A 19,746-nucleotide genomic window follows, 5' to 3' on the forward strand; every position below is an offset into this window, starting at 1 on the left:
TTACCGGCACTGATCCAGTCTCCAACCTTTTTAGACATCGTATTGCTTATAAAAATCATCCCAGGTTTTTTTTTTAGATTAACGCTTCAAGTTAAATATTCGGTAGTAAAATAAAAAAAGAAAAAAGTCCGTAGATATATTGTAGAAAATTTCCCATGCTAACTATTAAAAGAGGCGATTCACTTGGGTATTTTAGTAGCCAAAGTTAAGGGTATTAACCCACTAAGTCAGTGAAGATATTAATGGAACAATGTGTAAGCTAGGCTCTATATCAGGAAGTGCAACAACCCTCAGAGGCTTCCTTAGTTAGAGATTCGGGATATTTTTAAGCTCACAGTCAAGACAAGACTCGTAGCATTTTGCTCTTCCGCTGCTAAATTCCTCCCCTGGCTGAAGAAGGAAAGTAACGAAAAACAGTTGTGGATTCGTTACATATTTGTGTATGACGACGGAGTCTCTCTCTCTCTCTCTCTCTCTCTCTCTTATCGCAGTGATTCTAATGCATCTCTTTATGACCATTCGATTGGGCCGAACAGCCTATACCATATCACCGGATGCAATTAGCTGGGCTGTCAGCGTTCGTCAGATGACGCTAAATGACTCGGCTGGTTCTGAGGGCTGAGTGTGCACCTTGCGTAAATCAATGGACCTTGATAGTGAATCATCAGACTACTCTGGTTACCAATTTGGGGATAGGAAAGTCATCGGTATTCCCGCTGGTTTAGATTCCATTGTTGAGTGTGTGTGTGTGTGTGTGTGTGTGTGTTTGGAGATAGTGCAACCATGGGCGCCTCATTTGTGGGTCTTCGCAGTTGTGAAAGGTTGTTTTTTGTTTTGTTTTAGTCTATAGAATACTGAAAGGACGTGTGGCGTTTTATTTTTAGTTTGGTGATTTTTTATGATTTCCTTCAGAATCGAATAGTTTTCGTCGACCTTTGTAGATAAATTTGTTCTCTGTGGTAGATTAAATTATAATATTCTACCGAACATACTTTTTTTTCTGGGGCAACAGTTTCCGTGTTGTTTTCCTTGTATTGTTTGCTCGGATAGTAAGTATATGTTCTGAATTTTTAGGAAAGACAGTTATTGATTAGTTAATTTGACAAGCAAAGTTGGATAAAAAGCGTTTAGGTGAATGTCAATAAAATATGGACGGTTTTGAAATATGAGCAGTTTTAAAAATTTCCTAGAATAATTTTTCTTATCAGCAGTCCTTCGAATAACATTTCCGTAAGTCGTGGTATACTTATCAGTCCAATATGATTGAGGAGCATGGGGATAAAATAGAAGAGACCTTCCATAATACTCCCTTATTTTCGTTTTTGTAAACTTGAATTACATCAAAAAAAAAAAAAAAAAAAAAAAAGACACGAAGTGTATATTATTTTTGGCATTTTTTTTCTTTTCCTTCAGACTGAGGGTGAGGTGGAGCATTATTCAGTAGCTTAACGTTGATGTTGCTTTTGATAGGTCTGTGGTTCTTTTCCGGCTTTCGATTCAGCCAATCTCTCTCTCTCTCTCTCTCTCTCTCTCTCTCTCCTCTCTCTCTCTCTCTCTCTCTCTCTCTCTCTCTCTCCATCCCTTATTTGTAATGCATACTGGCTCTGAGCTGGGAGTCAGAGGTAGGAAAGGACTGTTATGAAACGATGAGACTTTTTTAGAGCCCTTGTGTATGTGTATGTATGTATATATATAATATATATATATATATATATATATATATATATATTATATATATATGTGTGTGTGTGTGTATATATATATACTACTTTCCACAGATTATTCAGAAGTGTATTTTGAAATTAAAAAAAAAAAAAGTTTTGAAAGATTGTTAAACTATGTGTAAGTGCAGAAGAGCAGTGAGCAAGTAGGGTGGGCGGGAGGTGTAACTGTTCATTATTATTAGAAGCAGAAATTGTGGCAAATTGGAGAGGGAGAGGTAAGAATGGGACTATGAATGCAATGTAGGCGATGGAATAAGTGAAAACTTAATAGGAATATTTGAAGATCTTGTAAAAAAAAAAAATTGCATTTTATCTTTACAGAAGTTTCGGAATCGGGATAAATTAGCAGTAAGTGAAAAAGATTGATGAAATGATAGGTTTACTGAAAGAATAAGCAGTGTTTTTTTTTTAGGTGTAATTGTAAGACAGGGGGGAAAAATTGAGCAGGAATACTGTAGGTCGGTGTTAGGTTGTCCACCTAAAATGAGAGAAGTAGGGGGAGACAGGGCAAGTAGTGAAAAAAAAAAAGGCCTGAGAGTGAGTGTATTTTATGGAGAAATAGTCGAGAAAGCAAATACTGAGAGAAAGTTGGGAGATATGCCCTTAGGTGATGTTGCCTGGGGTCACCTCTAAGCTGACATTGGTTCTGTTAGTTGTCTTATAAGGGTGGTGGTTAGTCCACCGAAATATAATCTATAGCTTTAAACCAGTGTTAATGGGCCTTTTATACTAGAGACGTATCCTGTTTTAAACAGAAGAATGTACACACGCGCACACACACACATGAATAACTTGATCGCGAAATATATAAAATGTGATGCTATGTGTATAAATAAAGGTAATACGAAAATGAAAAACGAGGACTGCCGAGATCTTTCGGTCTTAACGACCCTTTACTAAACGCAATTCTTGATTTTTAGTAAAGGGTCGTTAAGACCGAATGATCTCGGCAGTTCACGTTTTACATTTTTCATATATATATATATATGTATATATTATATATATGATATATATATATATATATATATATAATATATATATATAATATATATATATATATATATATATATATATATATATATATATATATATATAAATATATGTGTGTGTATGTGATTTCTCACGTACAAATTACGTACTGGAAACATCTTCATCTATGTACTGAAATCACAAACCTGTGGTTTGATAACCTACAGCCTTGCAGTGTGAGGTACTTTTCCCCTCCTCTGCCACTCTCGTGGCGCCAGCCGCCGCCGCCTCCGCCTCCGCCTCCTCTCGGGTCTCGGGGTGTAGCCGAAAATGAAGCCAGCCATCCTAAGCGACCTTGGCAGATGTAGGTAGCGAAACCGAGTGACGCAGCTTTGAAACATTATCTTGACAGTTATTTCCCTTGTTTATTTTGCGTTTTTTGTTAGTCTCGTCGTGTTTGAATTAATCTTCCCATACCATTCTCCGTAAAATTTGATGGGGACCCTGTGGAATGGAGTTCCGAATGGTGTATTAATTTTTGGGGGGCATTTTCTAAATATTAAAATAATGACTATAAAGGAAAGTCGTATAAGTTATAATTCCATACGTTGGGTGCAGTTGTAAATGGATGTTCACACCACGAAAATGTAAGGGCTTCGAGAGTTCAGCATTCATTTTGACCTAAAAGTATTTTCATCACGGACGTGAAATTGAACACTTCAGGACTTTCATTCCGTTCAGAAACGTTCACTAAGTAAAGTACACAATACAGGATCCGGAAGCTACCATATGTTGCATTTCAGTACCTTGAGGACTTTCATTCCGTTTAGAAAACGTTCACTAAATAAAATACAAAATACAGGATCCGGAAGCTACTATATGGTGCCTTTCAATACCTGCGAGGGGCCGAAGGTTGATGTAGGAAAAGGAATGAGCATTTTAAGGTTCGCTTCTTTTAAGCTTTTAAAAGTCTTAAGGAAGAATAATCCACGAAACCTTCAAAGTACAGAACGGTTAGGCCCAGTACAGTAGGTTAGATTAGTTTAAGTTTGGATGTAAAAGCCAACTTTGAGGGGAGTGGGATGAAAGGAAATAATTAACATATATGCAGTTTGAATTTTGTAATCACGAGAATCCACCTTTGAGGGAGCTTTTGCAGGGAGAAATTATGGGGGCTGACCTATGAATGGATATTCTTTAGCTGTTTGTTTTACGCTTTACACGTAGCCCGGAGAAGTAAGTTATGTCTGTAAGGTATCGTGATCTTGAACAACCTTGGAAATAGAGACACCTTTTCCTGATGGTTACTTCACTTTTCCTTTACTTTTTCTTTCAGGTAGATAACCTAAGGGAAGGAAGCGAATCGGGTTAATGCTTTGCTAGAACGGACGTGTGAATCGGATTGAAAAAAATACAGTGGGGAGAAAAACAATTACAAGAGAGAGAGAGAGAGAGAGAGAGAAATTTTCCCTCTCATACTTGAGATCCCAAAGATGTAACTCACTTTAAAATAGAGACACCTTTTCCTGATGGTTACTTCACTTTTTCCTTCAGGTAGATAACCTGAGGAAAGGAAGCGAATCGGGTTAATGCTTTGCTAGAACGGACGTATGAATCGGATTGAAAAAAAAAACAGTGGGGAGAAAAACAATTACAAGAGAGAGAGTTTCCCTCCCATACTTGAGATCCCAAAGATATAACTCACCTTAGTTTTCCGACTCCACAGCGCCACAAATGCCACTTTTTTACCTGCTCTCTCTCTCTCTCTCTCTCTCTCTCTCTCTCTCTCTCTCTCTCTCTCTCTCTCTCTCTCTCTCTCTGTGTGTGTGTGTGCATTCCCTGAAAAGTTGAGGATCATGTTTTTTGGGGGGCTATTAGTCTCTTACCTGATCGAATGTTTTTCTCGGTTGTACACTTTATCTAATCCTCTAACCTTCACTGCAGTGATCAAGGTCAACAGTTTGTTTGTTTATTTCATTTCTTAGAGAGAGAGAGAGAGAGAGAGAGAGAGAGAGAGAGAGAGGAGAGAGAGAGAGAGAGAATTCTTACCATCAAGGTGCATTGATATACTTTTGTCCACGCTTGCACAATTATAGTAATCTCATTTAGCAGCATTCGTGAAGTCTGTGTGAGCTTATTAACGAATAAATCATCGCCCGAGGAGAAAATTCCCAGAGAAAATGTCAAACTCCCGTAGGGAGATAGTACCGTCAGTGCACCTCAAGCGGTACACTGTAGGCCTTGCTTAAGGTTCTTTGGAGCGTCCCTTTGACCTCAAGTTGTAACCCCTTTCGTTCCTTTTACTATGCTTCCATTCATATATTTCTTCCATCTTATTCCACCCTCTCCGAACAGTTGATTCATAGTGTAACTGCGAGGTTTTCCTCCTGTTACACCTTTCAAACCTTATTGTCAGTTTCTCTTTGTCAACCGCTGAAATAAACGTATAGTTTTTTAAATAAGTTCATGTACTCCCTCACTACTTCTAATTAGGTGGTGAAGAGTTGAGCTAGATTTTCAAGATTTTTCATTTTTTTCCCATTTCGTTAGTCTGACAATTAAAGGCGGGTGTATTCTGGTGAATATTTTTCCATGCGAAATGGCAACATCTTCCAGATTTTCCTCGTTTGATTTACAGCAGCGGAACGACATCTCGAAAATATATCTCAAGACCCACTCTGTTTTTCATTGATAGTGACTTAGTTATGTGGTTCTTCCAATTCTTGCGTTTTATTTGGCGAGTCAGTTTTTATTTTTGTGATGTTGCTCCCATCGACGCCTCAGTTGCTACTACAGGATTTTCTTGGTGGTTATTTGCTTGCAACTTAACGTTAGTTAAAATGTCATCGGTGGAATGGGATTTCCATGCTTTAATTTTATATATATATATATTTTGATTTTGAAACTTAGTACAGTCTAAGCGTTTTGATCCAGTTCATGATAACGTAGATTGTAACTTAGTTACTGCTTTGACCATAAGCTCACCTTTGTCGATTTCGCATACTTACTCCTTGAGAGAGAGAGAGAGAGAGAGAGAGAGAGAGAGAGAGAGAGAGAGAGAGAGAGAGAGAGAGAGAGAGAGGTGATAAAGTCGTAGGCAAAGATAAATGGAGGAAACGGGAAAGAGAGAGAGGGATAGAATGAAATGGTGGAGAGAATGAGAGATAAAAAGATAGAAGGAAATAGGAGAGAGAGAGAGAGAGAGAGAGATTCTTTATCTTTAATATTTTCACGAATTAGAAAAAAGCTGAAAAAAATGTTTGCCTTATGAAGGTATGCAGCTGTAGAGCATCCTACAAGCGTTCAAAGGAAGCAATACCTTAAAAATTTAGGTTAAAGATTGAGTATGGCCTGCTAAATTGAGTTTACGTGTATATGAAGCTTTGCTGTGATGGCAGTGTCGGAGCTATCAAGTGAATTTTAAGTTATCCACAGGTTTATGATTAAAAAGGGTAGAATTGGCCATTTGTATTTTTAGGTGCCCTATATTATAAAAATTGCCCCATGAACGTCATAATGGTAAGGGGTACCGGCCGGTTATCTTGTGAAATTAACATAGTGTACCAGTAATCACTACGAAGTTTAAAACGTATCGCTGAAGCTGTCAAGCTTAATTCAGTTCCTCGGTGTAAACCTCTTGGCTCTCTCAAAAATTTGTCCCTTTGTGTCAAGGGCATCCTGTTATGTTGAGGATTGCTTATCTAGTTCATGTTTTGTCGGCATGTTACATAATCGTTGCTGTTGATACTACTGCAGTGGTGGAATTCACAGTCTCGCCCCGCCACGTATCTATTAAATCCTCTCATCTGGCATTGCTCTTTAACCGTGCATCTGATGTGCAAAGTCGAAAGCCTAGCTTCTTTAAGATGCTGCCATGTTTGGGAGGTCCCTTGGGATCTGAACTGGTGCCCCTTCACATTTATAAATTTGTTTTTAATCTCCGGCGTTCGTTCACCCGTGTTCCTTTGTGTGTGTGTGAGTGTGTGTGTGATCTTGAGTTGATTCTTATTGATATTCATATTACATAGACATTCTTAAGGAACAAATGTAAGGCAATTAGATTCCGTAGAATAGTCTGCCAACTTGAGAAAAAGAAATGGTGTATAATACTGATGACAGTAACGGTAGAAAATAATCTAGATAATCAGCATTTCTGTCCCGTTATTAATCGTTGGTCTACAGATGTAATTGCCTGGGTTGCATGGTGAAAGTGTGTCTGTTCGTCGGTATTCATGTCAAAATTAATTACTGTGCAAAAATGTTTTGCCTCAAAATGGTTGATTTTTATAGGACCAACCTTAGACGTTCGTTCTTACATACCCCTGCCTATCTGATCGTGTGATATTATGATATCCATAATATGCACATAGTTTGTGAAATTGCTTTCAGCAGAGGAATTGAATACGTAAATAACAGAAAAAAGGGACCGATTGTAATTTTGAGATGAATATGTAAACAAAATGAAAGACACCTGCCAGCTCCTTGTAGATAACATTTCACGCGGCCACCCACGACACTTTCTGTTAACACTAGAGTAGTGAGTCCTCTGAATTTGGCGGCATGACGTCGCGGCACCTAGAGGAGGAGGAGGATTATGACGCCCAGCAAACCAAGTACGCATTAGGCTCATAGATGTAAAAGATGGTCGCGGCGCAGATTCAATTTGTTTTTCACTTCGTTCAGTGAGCTCTGCTAAGCTCCAGGTGAAGTTGATTTGATATAGGCTGTGGTTTCTGAAGAAAAGAAGAATGCCGTAGTCTGTGTGTGTGTTCATTTGCTACGTAACGGGCTTTTCATTATTTTGATTGTATCTTCTTTCATAGATAGTGACACTCAAGTGTTTTAACCCGGTATGTATCCACCTTTGCGACGCGTTTAGTACAAGGCTGTTGGGGATGGCCGCAAAAACATATAGGGCTGTAAATGTGACAAAGATAATATCCCCTTGATAACGACCCCGAACTTTGCTTGGGTGCGGAGTCGCTATCTAGGACAGATCCGTTTGGTTCTGAAGTAGCCAGTTTGTAATTGATATATATAGAAATAAAATTGTGAGTGAAATATTTTTTTCAGGGTAAAGTGCCTCACTGATCGATGTCGGTCTAGCACCTGGTGAGGTTGCAGACGACGCAGTTGTTCGTTCCTTCGATTGAGAGAGAGAGCCAGTTCGCGCCATAAAGAAACTGGCGCTCATCGCGTATTGATTTTTTTCGAATGAATATTTCTAGGCTTCGGTATAGAGTCCTTCTGCTCAGGGGCGGCTGAGTTAAGTTGCCTTCGTAGTATTGTATGCAGGGCATTGGTAGTCTTGTCTGCGGTGTCAGTATGAAGATCGGGTTTAGTAGCTCCAAGGTATCCCACAGACTCATTGTATGAAGGGCAGTGGGAGGATCAGCCTAATGCTTAATAATAATAATAATAATAATAATGATAATAATAATAATAATAATATAAAAGTTTTGGGGTGCCCTATGCACGCAGTTAACGGGTATAGTGAGATTATTCCAAGCCTTTGCAGTTGAGGGATAAAATGAATCTCCTACCCTTCAGTCAGGGGGCTATGTTTTCCAGAGAGGAAATGTAACAAATGGTTTGTCGTGGTGGTTTGGTTTCTTTTAATTAGTAGATCAATATTCTAATAAGTATTATATTTTATTTGTAAATTGCTCTACCCTAAAGCGGCAGTGCTATATCAGCAGTCTGTTTAATGACCTCAAATAATGGTCTGATTTGGGAACCTTTACTGGACTCGAGACGGGTTGTGTTACAATTTCCATGGTAGTTTGTCGTACTGTGATTTTTTTACGGCAGTATTTTATCTGTGTAAGCCAGTAATTACCCATTTTCTTATGGATGTGTTGAAGATAATAGTCTGTATGTTGATTTAACGGTTTAACATGCTTGCGTATTTACCAAATCTTACACGTGTTTGCGTTATTACTGGTTAGATACCGCGCCAAGTTATATCCCAAATAAGTTTACACGGTGTGAATTAAAAAAAAAATGAATAGACGTGATAAATTCTTTTTTTTTTTTTCAATATATACTGGGGTAGAATTAGTGTCTCATTAGAATTACTCAAAATGGGGGAACTCAAGGCAGTGGACTATAAGTAAATGTTTAGCCCAGGAGATCTGATATGAAACAAGGATAAATTTGCTTAGAATATCTGTGAACAGAAGTAATTTACAACAGTTACATAAAATATTAGGATATGAATTGATGAAAAGTGCCAATATGTATGTGTATACTGTATACTATATATATATATATTATATATATATATATATATATATATATATATATATATATATATATATATATATATGAATAACTTGATCGCGAAGTATATAAAACGTGATGCTATGTATAAATAAAGGTTTTTTGCCACGAAGGAAAAAATGAAAAAGCGAGATAGCCGAGTACTTTCGGTTATCTCGCTTTTTCATTTTTTCCTTCGTGGCAAAAAACCTTTTATATATATATATATATATATATATATATATATATATATATATATATAATATAATATATATATATATAATATATATATATGTGTGTGTGTGTGTGTATATATATATATATATATATATGTATGTATGTATGTGTGTGTGTGTGTGTGTGTGTGTGTATAATCAGTGTTATTTGCTTGTGTTTTGTGTGCCAAAAATGCGAGAATTATATCTCGTCGTAGCGTTAAATTTACTTTTCACGTTAACGGGTTTTAAGTTTTATACCCGTGGTAACCCAGATTTTGTAAAACGAGTAAGTAAGGGACAAATTCTTCGGAGTTCAGTTTCCGAAGAATAATTAATGATTAGAGTTTGTTTTTGTCTCATTTGGGACTACGTGCATCGCGTCTCTCTCTCTCTCTCTCTCTCTCTCTCTCTCTCTCTCTCTCTCTCTCTCTCTCTCTCTCTCTCGCTCTCGTCTCGTTCTTTTGGATTCACATTCCGCAAAATTTCACCGAAATGATCAGGGATATAAACTATCGAGTTTCTGGCAACGAGAAGACTATGTGATTTAGATACTGTCTTGTGTGGACCATTTTATTGGCACCGATCACACGCGATTTTGAAGGACTCGGCTGATACACGGTCTCTCTCTCTCTCTCTCTCTCTCTCTCTCTCTCTCTCTCTCTTTTCTCTCCTTCTGTCTTTCTTTTTATAAATCTGTATACATCTCTCTCTCTCTGTCTTTATATATATGTATACATGTAAGAATTCGTCTTGGGATGTTAGGCAGTTAATAGGTTCAAGAAAAACTTCATATCTGGTTTTCTATATAATATCTGTAGTTATTCTTTAACTGTTAATTTAAGAACGTCGACTTTCTTGCAAGTTATGTAACGAGCTTTTGAAGTTAATTTGGAAATAACCTACCAGTATAACTGTAAAATGTACGTACTACCAACTTACTAGCAGTCGTAGAGTGTATTTAGATCGTTGCTTCCAGAAAATTGGTGTCTTTATATTATATTTATATATATATATGTGTGTGATTGTGTGTGTACTATATATATATATATATATATATATATATATATATAGATTATACATATACATATACATTACTATATACATACGCATATATATTAGCTTGTCTGTAATACCTACAGTGCACCACATTAATTGCATTGACGAAGAGAGAGAGAGAGAGAGAGAGAGAGAGAGAGAGAGTCTTCATGTCTTGATAAGTGTACCTTGAATAGGAGGCGACGGCAACGGTTATCTCGTGTAAGCTATAATTACATGTAGGGGTTAGCCTTTTACTGCTTATCATCGAGTCTCTCTCTCTCTCTCTCTCTCTCTCTCGTGTTTGTGTAACAGGCAGAGGTCTTGTCTTTCCAGTAGATCAGTGCATTTATTTAATAAATTTTGATAAATATTGCATTTCATTTCTCTTTTGTTCGTCGTGGATTCAATTTATTTTTCCAAAAAGCATAAAGAGTATTTTTAAAGAGTATATCGTACTTAGTTATTCATATAAAGACGTGAATATTATGATACATATAATTGGAAGCTATGTAATTACAGTTTTTCTATTGGCATTAAAAACTCAAGACATTTTGGTTATAACGGTTTATTTTTAGTGACACTTTGCATTCACCGCTTCATTATTCTGTTCGAATGGCGGCGCTATGCTATTTTTTTTTCATGCTGGCTTAAAACTCGTCCGTTTCTGTTGAGGCTGCTTGCACTTTTGTACTTTTATGTGAATGTCTCATTATTATTATTTTTCTTTTGCTCTATTGTTATTATTATTATTTTTTTTTTTTTTTTTTTGTTTTTTTTTTTTTTTTTTTTTTTTTTTTTTTTTTTGCTCTATCACAGTCCTCCAATTCGACTGGGTGATATTTATAGTGTGGGGTTCCGGGTTGACATCCTGCCTCCACTTAGGAGTCCATCACTCTTCTTACTATGTGTGCCGTTTCTAGGATCACACTCTTCTGCATGAGTCCTGGAGCTACTTCAGCCTCTAGTTTTTTCTAGATTCCTTTTCAAGGATCTTGGGATCGTGCCTAGTGCTCCTAGGATTATGGGTACGATTTCCACTGGCATATCCCATATCCTTCTTATTTCTATTTTCAGATCTTGATACTTATCCAATTTTTCCCTCTCTTTCTCTTCAACTCTGGTGTCCCATGGTATTGCGACATCAATGAGTGATACTTTCTTCTTGACTTTGTCAATCAACGTCACGTCTGGTCTGTTTTGCACGTATCACCCTATCCGTTCTGATACCATAGTCCCAGAGGATCTTTGCCTGATCGTTTTCTATCACTCCTTCAGGTTGGTGCTCGTACCACTTATTACTGCAAGGTAGCTGATGTTTCTTGCACAGGCTCCAGTGGAGGGCTTTTGCCACTGAATCATGCCTCTTTTTGTACTGGTTCTGTGCAAGTGCCGGGCATTCACTTGCTATGTGGTTTATGGTCTCATTTTTCGTATTGCACTTCCTACATATGGGAGAGATATTATTTCCGTCTATCGTACTTTGAACATATCTGGTTCTTAGGGCCTGATCTTGTTATTATTATATTATTATTATTATTATTATTATTATTATTATTATTATGAATTAAAAAAGTCAATCTTGGCAATCTTCACATAGTGGTAGACGTAAAAAAACATGCTTAGAATTAATTTTAATTCTTTCCATATAAAAATATTAGGTTAACTTTTGGTTATTGTATTTTCAAGGCACATTAGTGATTTTATTTTGATTAAATCAAGCGTTGTCTTACACATATAGTTAAAAAGCTACCATAGTCTCTCGTGTTATTATATGGGGTTGATATGATTATTATTTTGCTCTGTAATATTATTTACCAGAACCTTGATAAGTAATGAAAATGGTGTCCACTCACGGATGAAAGCTGTATCACAAAATCATATAGGACTAGCTACCAAGTGAAGCAAACGTAGACTGGATAGTTCGTTCTTACCAACGAGACGAGTAGACAATCCGCTTTTGGTTCGTGATGATAATTCTGCCATCGGATTGAAAGCGCAAGAACTGATAAAATTTGGCAACCTTTCTTTTTTCCTTATAAGGAGCAGCAGGTACAAGTCTTATGTTGTCACCACGCGCAGGATTGTGTGCGGGGGTCGCATATTCACGTATACTTACTTTTACGCATCCACACCCCTGCTCTAATGCATTATAATAGCGAGGAGAGCGAAATGGACAGACTGCACAAATTTAGACCAAGGCACTGGTCTAAATTCATAGGGATTACAGGTCGTGTATATGTGTACATTTCTCTCTCTCTCTCTCTCTCTCTCTCTCTCTCTCTCTCTCTCTCTCTCTCTCTCTCTCTCTCTCTCTCTCTCTCTTCATTTTCGAAATGAATAACTTAGACTTATCGGTGTGTGCAGTGCGAGCTTTTGCTACTTAAGGAATTAAATTAGATTCATAAGGAAGTTGAAGCAAGATCAGTCCCGTCTGGGGTTTGGGGGTCATCGTGCACTTGTCCCTTACGTACATATATACACGCACAGACGCACGCGCGCACACACACACATTCACCTCACGCCCAGTCCCCCGATCTTCCACTCAACCCCCTCCTTCTCCCCCTTCCTCTTTCTTTTTCTCTGTCTCAGCTCTTTCCCGGCTAGGCACAGTGCCAAACCACCGCCCCACTGGCACCCTCATGTCATGTAGCCCAGTTCACACTTCCGCCTCCCATACATAGTTCTCTCTCTCTCTCTCTCTCTCTCTCTCTCTCTCTCTCTCTCTCTCTCTCTCTCTCTTTTTGAAAAGTTGCTTGTACAAAACTGAAACTGGTTTCAATTCCATTTCAGGATGGTATTGATTTCATGAAACAAAATGTGATGGTTGTGCCTTGTGCTCTGGTTTTGGTTGATCTTGTCATTATTATTTTTTTTTTTTTTGTGTTGGCCAGTTAGTATTCTTTTATCCGCATATTTCCTTCATGTGCCGTTATCAGTTTACTTCCATCACTCGAGCGTTTGGCTTCTATCCTTCCAAACCTACCAGTTAAAATGCATTTATCGGTGTTGGTATTTTAGCATATGCTCTTCTTCCTTAGGATTCTTAAATTACCCTTGTCTACTAGCAAAACAAGCTTGTAATTACGATATTTTTGTAATTACGATATTTTTTATTGTCAACAAAAAGCTGCCTTCAATCAAATCTACGGTCAACTATACCCGTGTTTCATTAATTCTTCATATTCTGTAAACTTGTCATCATCACATTTGAGGAATTATGACTACTTATTACATTTTAATAGCGATTTGATTGAAGCTTTCGGTTCCTTCAGAGCCTTTGAACGATGTGATAAATGCATGATTACGTTCAGGGTGTTGTGATAACGTTCACCTGTTTTGAGATGAAAATTTCCGTGGGCCAAGAATTTGTGATACCTGATGTTTTCAAGTAATAAGGTATTTGAGATATATTTTGTTGAGTATTTGTATGATCCAAGCGTGTTGTAATGATGTTTTGTGTGTATATTTTGCTACGATTATGCAGTTTAATGATCTTCATTCATCTTTGTTATTTATTCAAGCACGGTCGTCTTTAATGAGGTTTGTAGGTAATACGTGACTTCTTGCTAATGGTTCTAGTCGAGCGTGAGCATTATATAGTTAATCAGATTTAAAGGTATCTTGAATGGATTTAATGATATATATATATATATATATATATATATATATATATATATATATATATATATATATAATACCATTTATGCAACTGCAAGAAGTTTGTTGCTTCTTGAACATTTAAGGAAACGAAGTTGTTTGTTAAAAGCCTTGAAAAATAGCACGCCATCGATGTATGGTGCTGGCAGCCTAGGGGGAGGAAACCTGAATACTGCATTATTCCCAGAGGGCGTTGATCGATTTCTGTGACAATTCAAAATTCATTATCATTCGTCTTGCCTCTTCGTTGCCTTTATTTTTCTTCAGTTACAGTTGTTTGTAGTTTATAGGTGTTGTACTCTCACCGTTTCTCCTGCAAATTTTGGTGAAGGATTTTATGTACGGCGTAAGCTTGCTGCTTAGAATGTAGCTAATGCCTTAGGATTAAGTTTTGAATGGCATTCATCGTTTGGTATGAAATGAACATACTTTAGCCATAATTTCGTGGACTTCCTGTAGCAGACATCAGGGCAGATATGACCTTCGTCTGCGTTATAAGTAATGAAGTTGTAATAACCGAGTTTTGTATGCGGCAGAAAATACTATTTCTCTTGTCTGCGTTTTCCTTATTGTCCCGCAAGGGCATTCTGGTCTGTTCAGGCTTCATTAGCAAGTTCCCCGTTTGTGGGGGGGGGGGGGGGGTGAGGGCCGGTAGGCATTACTTAAGTTTCTTTACAACGTCCCTTCCGCCTCTAACTGCAGCCTCTCTCATTCCTTTTTTGTACCTTTGTTTATATTTTTACTACCTTCTCTAACAGTTGTTTCACAGTGCAACTGCGACGCTTTCCTCTTATGACACTTTTCAAACCCTCTTAATTCCAATTTTCCTCTCATCGCCGAATAACCTCATAGGTCGCAGTGCTTGGCCATTGGCCTAAATTCTATAATCCAATCCATTAGCAAGGCAATTACGGATTGTAAGTCCGTTGAACCGAAGAAGAGTCTGTCAAGTAACAATGGCATGCCACTGAAGAACGCCGCCCCTTTTGTATAGGTTATTAACGAGACGTGGTGTAAGACGACCCGCGAGAGTTGACAAGCTCGTAAGCATCGCCTTCCCTCGGACGAGAGTATTTCGCCTCTCTAAACCGCTCTCTCGGAATATCTGAGGTAAGAGGTATCATTAATCTAGGCACTTGTTCACTGACAGATGTTTTACAGATGTTTTTTTGGCCCTGCCATCCGATCGTTTCCTTGGGAATGGTAGTGGGGGGAGAGAGGAAAGGGGGGGGGGGGGGTTGCTTAATGGATTGCGGTGGGGATGTCGTGGGGATTGTGTGGAAGGCCTTTTGCAAGGACAGAGCTTAACAAATGAGAAGGCGTAGGGGAAGACCGAGATAGAGATAATCCCCTTGGGAGAAGAAGTTCGCATTGCAAAAATATCACTGAAGTGTTGTTGCCTTGACCCGGTTTTTCGCATGACGGATGATGATACCCTTGGTGCTAATAGTAGCCACTGGGACGCTACGTTGGAAACAGGAGAGTGTGTGTATCCGTGTGTGTGTGTGTGTGTATGAATTTAATAATATATAATATATAATATATATATATCTAGATATATATATATATATATATATTATATATATATCTTAATTGTGACCAATTATTCCAAATTTGTGGGAACTACTTTAATGATTATTTTAAGATAGAAAAATACCAATAGTTGCTCTTGATTCCTTATGGTTATTTACATCCCAGAATGTTGTGGGGGGGGGGGGGGGGGGGGGGGGGGGGGGGGGGGAGGGGGGTGGGGGGGGGGGGGGGGGGGGAGGTGATCTCTAACCAGGGTACCACGTCACAAAGCCCTGGCCTCATTACAGAGAGATCTCATCCTGAAAGAGAATCTGGAGGCTGAGAGAGAGAGAGAGAGAGAGTATAAATTTATCGGTCAGTTTGGATCTAAATATTGGTTTCAGGTCTCAACGATTCGAGGCTGGTTTTTTTTTTTCAAGTCCTTGGGAGAAACTTAATTTATTACTACTACACCTTGAGGTTCTATCGCAAACTGCGTTCGACATTATAGGAATATCAGCCTTGACTATCATGAGAACAAACTTAAAGACATTTGAACGTCATTGTTGGAGAATTTAGTTCTAGACATAAACTTGACTGTTTCGTATTTTGTGAGCTGACACTGAACAAATAGCACTTCCACGAAGGAAGTGTTGCTCTCGAACCTGTGTGGAGCCTATGAGTAACCGTCACTTCTTACAGATTCTGGCCTGTTATTACTTTTATGCAAATTTGACTCCTCATCAATCAGTGTGTCACAGGACCCAAGGGCCCGGTTTGTGTAAAATGAGTAAATGTTGAAGAGAAAACTTGTTATATAATAAGTTATAATATTTATGATACACATACCCGATTGACTGTGAAATACATATGATTGAAGTACAGTACTCACTACGGTACTTGGATAAGTACATAGAGAAAACATTCATTAGATTGTAAAAGGTGATAGACTGATTAAATTTTTCGTCTTCCATTATTTAGGAATATTTCGACGCTTGTATATATATATATATATATATATATATATTATATATATATATTATATATGAAAAAACACGCACATACACCTATACAGGGCAAATTGATTTCTTGAATAGTATGTGATAATTCCCGATATTTGACGTGAGTGTATAGTTTAGCTACCTTCTCTCGGGGAGGTAGATAATAGGATTCTTTTGTTTTAACCCTATAACCCCATTGCATAACTCTGGCAACAGTCTCTCTCTCTCTCTCTCTCTCTCTCTCTCTCTCTCTGTTTTTCGCAACCTCGTACGTGAGGTAACATGGACTTCGGTAGGCCGATAATGGGATTTACTTTGCCTCATAGTGCGAAGGCAGAGCAGTTGGTAAAATATTGGCCTAGTTTGGATCAACTTTTGACCAGGAAGTGGAATCTGGTAACAACCGTCCTGCTTTGGACTCCAAGAGAACGCGTGAAGCATAAAAAAGATGCCATCCTCGACGTAGGACTATTCTCACCGGATTTTTAGGACAACAGGAAAAGACCAAACGACTTAACAGGGCGAGGAATTGGAAAGTAGTATTTATTGGAAACTAAATCCTGAATGAATTGTAGTAGTGGTTACTTGATGAATCGGTGCTCTTAACCTTTTTTATATAAGGAAGAGTCCAATGTAGCATTTGAAATGTACTATATATACTGTCAATCTGGTGTCCAAAAGTTATATACGGTATGTTGAATCTGATGCCCTTTAATAACAGTGGCACAAAATGTTTACCATTTGATTATGCAATCTTGCATTTGTTTATCGGTATCTCCTATCAGGTGGGAAGTTAACAGCTGAAACCTAGTCCTCTGTATTTAATATATGTATGTTTGATGTACTATGTGTTTCTGGAAAGATAAATAGACAGTAATTGTACCCCTTGCCTTCATAAAAACGGCCGTAGTGGAGTAGTTGTGTAGAAGGGAAGAGTGCCAACTAGGTTTAAATATGAGAAGGAAGTGTTTACACCTCAAAAATATTTTCGTGTAAGATTGGCCCCCGGTGTCCCTAGGGGGTTGTAGGGGGGGGGGCGACGTGGGTCTCTTCTAATGAGTGCTGTAGCTTCGCGTTTGACTTTGGACTCACTTGAAAAATTGGTCGTCGGTGATTTATTCGATCTGGTTTTGTTGTTATGGCCGTCTTGGTTTGTTTATTTCGCGGCCGAGCGCTTTTCTGTCTGTTGGGTTCATTTGATTATTTTGGAGAGGAAAACTAAAAAAATTGATCATTTTTATTTAGAATATATTTCTAGCACTAGTGTTTATAATTATATATACTATATATATATATATATATCTATATTATATATATATATATATATATATATATATATCTACAAACAAGCCAATTTAAGTCACCCCCGCTGATAATCTTCCTTTAATCTTCTTATCAGCGGGGGTGACTTAAATTGGCTTGTTTGTGGATGGACCTCTTGGTATAAATACCACCTTTTCTGTAAACTTTTCTCATTCATCTACCTGAAGAGGGAGACAGCAGTCTCTGAAATATAGTACTTTTTTCTCTATATTTTGGTGTTTTTATGGGCTCCTTTTATTAGATGGAATTCTGTTGTTACAGAACATTTTTACCAGTCATATATATATATATATATATATATATAATATATATATATATATATATATAATGTATATATTATACATAATTATATAATGAGAGAGAGAGAGAGAGAGAGAGAGAGAGAGAGAGAGAGAGAGAGAGAATTTACGCTCCCATCCATGTATAAATATCCTTCTCTCAGAAATCTAGAAGGATGTGCCACATATATATTCTAATATTGTAACCCCACCCCAGTTCCATAAATTGCTTGTCATGACGTCATTGCGGTGACGTCTTCAAGTGAGGAATAAAGCATAATTTGTACCAAGACTTAATATTATATTTTTGGACGGGATTTTTCGTAATTTTGCAGTGTGGGTTAGTACTTATTCTCTCCCTCCTTAATCGGGGAGATGACCTCGTTAGGACGTGGAGATGTTCTGTTGATGAACAGTACGAGACGAAATTCCTCGATTTCGGAGTGAAGAAACATTCTATAGTGAATGAGTACATTAAAAACTCTCTCTCTCTCTCTCTCATATGTATATGTATATATATATATATATATATATATATATATATATATATATATATAATATATATATATAGTATATATATATATATATATATATATATATATTTATATGATATATATGTATAATTATATATATAAAACAGTGGTTTAAATTATGGAGTATGTAGCTTAATATATTTGGGTATAAAATTATTGGTTACCCATGATGAATAGTGTATATAAAACTTAACTTACGTTTAGTAGGTGAGAAATTGCCATTAAATTAAAAATGGTAAAATTACCATGATACGTGGTTACTTTGCTAAGATTGTGGTTCATTCACACACTCATTAGCGCTTTCATACATACAGTAATTATATATATAAAATATATATAATATATATATATATATATATATATATATATATATATGATATATATATATATTGATTTATTAATTTGTGGTACGTGTTAAATGTACTGGTCTGCGTGGTACGTGTACAACATTAAATATGTCTTAAAACAGATGAGTTTTTGAAGTGTGTACTTAGTGGACCCTCGAAAGTGGAAAAATTGCATCCGAATTTCTCTGTTAGTTTCCTTTGCTGTGAGTGGCTGGAATGTGGTCAAATCATTCAGTGCCAGTTGAGTTCAAATGCGGCAGAAGCAATATGAGGCATAAGAATTGTAGATTGTGTTTGGGGGGGTAGGTAATGAGGGATTGGAATGCCAAGGAAAAAAGGGGGGGAGGGATGTTTGTGTGAGGCTGTTGGAGGGAGAGGGGGAGAGGATGTGAGAATGAGGCAGGTTTTGAACACCACGAGGGTAAAGAACAGATTCATGGCGCCTGTGTCCACGGAGGTGTGAGCGTGTGCGTGTGTGTGGGAGCGTGGACTTTCGTGTGAGGTGTTTTGGCAGAGAGGGTATCTTGGGTAGCAGTTCCCTCTCCTCCTCTGTCTCACCAGTGCTTTCAGAAAAACCCACACACGCACGCACAGACACACCGGTGGTTTTTGTCAAGTGAAACTCAAACATCTCTGGTTTCATCTCATTTTTCTCGTGGATTATTCCAGTACTGACAGCATGTGAGTATGGCCTGTGCTGCAGTCAGGCGCTACAGAGGTCTCTTTTCCCCTTCCTCGCAGTGTGTGTGGAGTTGTGTGGATGAAGATGCCTTGGAGATAAGGAAACATTTCTATAGGGATTTAGGCGTTGTGAATATTACTGTGCATAGATGAGTAAATTATCCGAGTTTTGATGGTTTTTTAACCTTTCCGTTGGTTTATATG

The 19,746-nt window shown here is 37.6% G+C and overlaps 1 protein-coding gene across 12 annotated transcripts in view; it reads left to right on the forward strand.

Moving 5' to 3' along the window:
- Positions 1 to 19,746, forward strand: part of LOC135200764 (ubiquitin carboxyl-terminal hydrolase 47-like) — a 138,624-nt gene that overhangs the window by 39,800 nt on the left and 79,078 nt on the right. For 3 of the 12 annotated variants that reach the window (XM_064229391.1, XM_064229392.1, XM_064229396.1), the window contains exon 1: positions 19,306 to 19,542. The exons of the other annotated variants lie outside the window; for them this stretch is intronic. In XM_064229391.1, the coding sequence (XP_064085461.1) occupies positions 19,541 to 19,542 (2 nt within the window). In that variant the 5' untranslated portion in view covers positions 19,306 to 19,540. Of the gene's footprint in view, positions 1 to 19,305; positions 19,543 to 19,746 lie in introns of those variants that run through there. 12 annotated transcript variants of the gene reach the window in all.

This window comes from Macrobrachium nipponense, chromosome 27 (genome assembly GCF_015104395.2).
Source record: "Macrobrachium nipponense isolate FS-2020 chromosome 27, ASM1510439v2, whole genome shotgun sequence".
Classification (NCBI taxonomy): domain Eukaryota; kingdom Metazoa; phylum Arthropoda; class Malacostraca; order Decapoda; family Palaemonidae; genus Macrobrachium; species Macrobrachium nipponense.